Below are 2,787 nucleotides of genomic sequence, written 5' to 3'. Positions count from 1 at the left end.
TTAAGCAAGGGTATTCTTTCAAATTTCAACTGAATGTTCCTATTTAACAATTTCCTACGTCTCCCCCAAGAAAGAAAGGAAAAAAAACAAAAGGAAGTTCTATGGTTCTGAATAAACGGGAAGAATGGAACTTCTGGATCTACTGCCATGCCCAAAAGAGAAAATGGATCTTCGTATTCTGCTACTGGAGCCTTCAATGGGACTGACCTCACTGACTTGCATGTTTTGTGGCAAAGCCTCTTGAATTGCTAAATAGAGCTGCCGATCACTGGACGAATCCATTGAGAAAGACCTCCTGATGGGTTGAATTGCAAACTGTTCATCTTTGCTTCTAGTATCAATGCATTCATCCCCCATGCTTGTAACCTTATTAAACTTCCGTTCCTTCTTCTGCATAATTCTCCAGTACTCTAACTTCCTCGGCGTAGGACTAATGCAACTCGTCGATAATTCACTTGAGTTCAGTCTTTGTTTCGTTTCAAGCAATGTTCGATGAGGAGAATAATCGTTACCCAATTCAATTACCAGGAAGTCTTCATCATCACCAAAGGGATTATCTGTACAGGGAGTTGGGTCTTCAGGGGTGGAGCTTGGAGCAAGAGCTAGATCGGTTTGGAACCGAGACATGACCGAAATACTTGTTCTGCAAAGTGGGCAATTGGCATTGCTTTGAAGCCAGACGTCGATGCAATCGATATGAAACAAATGGCTACAGTTGGGTATTATTCTAAGCTTCTCATCCTCTTGAAACTCATTCAAGCAAACTGCACACTCACAAAAGCTTCTCTCTCTAAAGCCCCTGCTTTTGCTTTCTTTCTTGAACTGCAGGATTGGGATTGATCGGATCACAGACTCGTCAAGTCCTCGAGTGTCCATCCCCGGAGAGTAGACCGTCGAAGGCTGCTCGCGGCGTCTCGACAGCGAAAAACGTCTTAGAATGTCGATACGATGCCAACTGAGGCAGCATTTGATAACAAATATGTAGTAGCTAACAAGCAAGAAAGCCGTGGCCATGATTCCTATAACGGCAATAGCAATAATGGGGAAACTGGCGTCGGAAGAATGCATGGGGGACCGAAAGATTGAGCTTCCGGGAGTAGCACTTGTAATTGGAGAAAGAGCTTGGGAGCTACGGACCAGGTAGCGTTTGCTAATTACAAGATCCATGACAAAGAGAGAGAAGAAGTGCAAGGAAATTTGTTGGCTTGGATGTTAGATATATTAAAAAAGAAGAGGCGAAGAGGCAAATAATTATTTAGAGAAGAGAAACATGGTAATAAAGTTGACGTAAATGAAGAAGTTGTACGTTCGGGAAGATGTAGTAGAAATGGGTGATCAATTGAAGAGCTCAACAAGTGAGAAAGCCCACTTTCAGTTAATGAAAGAACAATAATTGTGCAGAAAAGAGACATTGATGCAGAAGCAGTAGCATGGAGAGAGAAAAGCATGGAGAGAGAAAGAAGTAGAAGTAAATAAACAAAGGTGGATTTTGCTGAGCGTTTTAAAGAGAAGCGTTATTGATTACGTAAAAGTAAATCTCAAACCGACGGATTTTACGTTAAATCTATTTTATAATAAATTTATATAAATCATTTTCCATTGATAATAACAACATATAGCATTGAATATCGTGTGATCATGAATATCTTCTACCCCGATTCCAAAAAAATGCGGGACAAATAATAGGGGTCATGATTTCTCTTATCATATATGTTCTTTACATGTATGTATATCAACATGGTGGTCGATTATGATGGATCTTTCGTAATAATATAAAAATGCTCTTTTTACCATTATAGACTAAAGTTTTAAATTTCGTACCGTACTGACCGGTACGGCTAAAATTTTTCATTTCGGCCGTCCTGCCGGTACAGGTACTATAACTGTTTCGTACCGGCTAAAATACTGGCCGGTACCGGTCATATCGGCCTAAATTTCGGCCTGTACTGGCTTAAATTTCGGCCGGTACCGGCCGATATTTCGGCCTGTGTTTTTTTTTTTTTTGTTTTTTCAAACTACAAGCTTATTTTTTAACCCTCAATTCAGACTAGACTATTTATAATTTATATATATATGTATTTGTATATAATTTATTTATATATAGATTATTATTTTAGAATATAATTTTTATATATATTTATATATATAATTTATTTATAGATCGACTATCCCGAAACGCTATCCTGAAACGATACCGGTATAGAAATATTTCGTTTCAGTATCTTGATCGATACGGTGTCCGGTACGATATTCAAAACATTGTTATGGAGACCCTAAAGTAGCACATTGGTTCATGATGTTGTTTTGTTGAGAACTAAAAGGAGAAAAATTACCCTAATTTGCACTTATGACATTATGATTTTTGCATTGTGTGTGGCGCCCCCAATCCTCCTTATATAAATACGGAGGGATCGAGACGCCAGGATGGTGACAACACGGTCACACATTCCAACGAAGTGCCAGTGTGTGTACATGCAACAGTGTTCAAATAAAATAACGCAGCGGATAGTCAACTAAGTACCAGAATTTATTTACAATCAAACATCAGTAAAGATTTAAATAGCAGTTATACAGTCATCCATAAAATAATTTACAATAGTTTTAGATATACAAACGAGTGATCCCAGATCACTCCTCAGGCGGAGCCGTCTCCTCAGGCTCGCCCTCCTCCTCCTCATCAGCATCAAAATCTGTGATACCACAAAATGGTCTCGCAGGTAAGTATAACCCAAACAACAACGTAATATAAAATGCATTAAATGCAACTAACATGCATGCACATGAAAA

General features: G+C 38.7%; 1 protein-coding gene across 1 annotated transcript; it reads right to left on the bottom strand.

Annotated features, from left to right (window-relative positions):
• On the bottom strand, positions 1–1,499 carry LOC121244583 (RING-H2 finger protein ATL16-like). The gene has a single exon (XM_041142722.1). The coding sequence runs from the start codon at positions 1,165–1,167 to the stop codon at positions 100–102; it is 1,068 nt and encodes a 355-aa protein (XP_040998656.1). The 5' UTR covers positions 1,168–1,499; the 3' UTR covers positions 1–99.
• Between the last annotated feature and the right edge of the window lie 1,288 nt (positions 1,500–2,787).

The sequence above is a fragment of the Juglans microcarpa x Juglans regia genome, chromosome 1S (genome assembly GCF_004785595.1).
Source record: "Juglans microcarpa x Juglans regia isolate MS1-56 chromosome 1S, Jm3101_v1.0, whole genome shotgun sequence".
NCBI lineage: Eukaryota > Viridiplantae > Streptophyta > Magnoliopsida > Fagales > Juglandaceae > Juglans > Juglans microcarpa x Juglans regia.
Note: the sequence above shows the minus strand (reverse complement) of the source record. Positions and strands in the feature narration are given on the sequence as shown.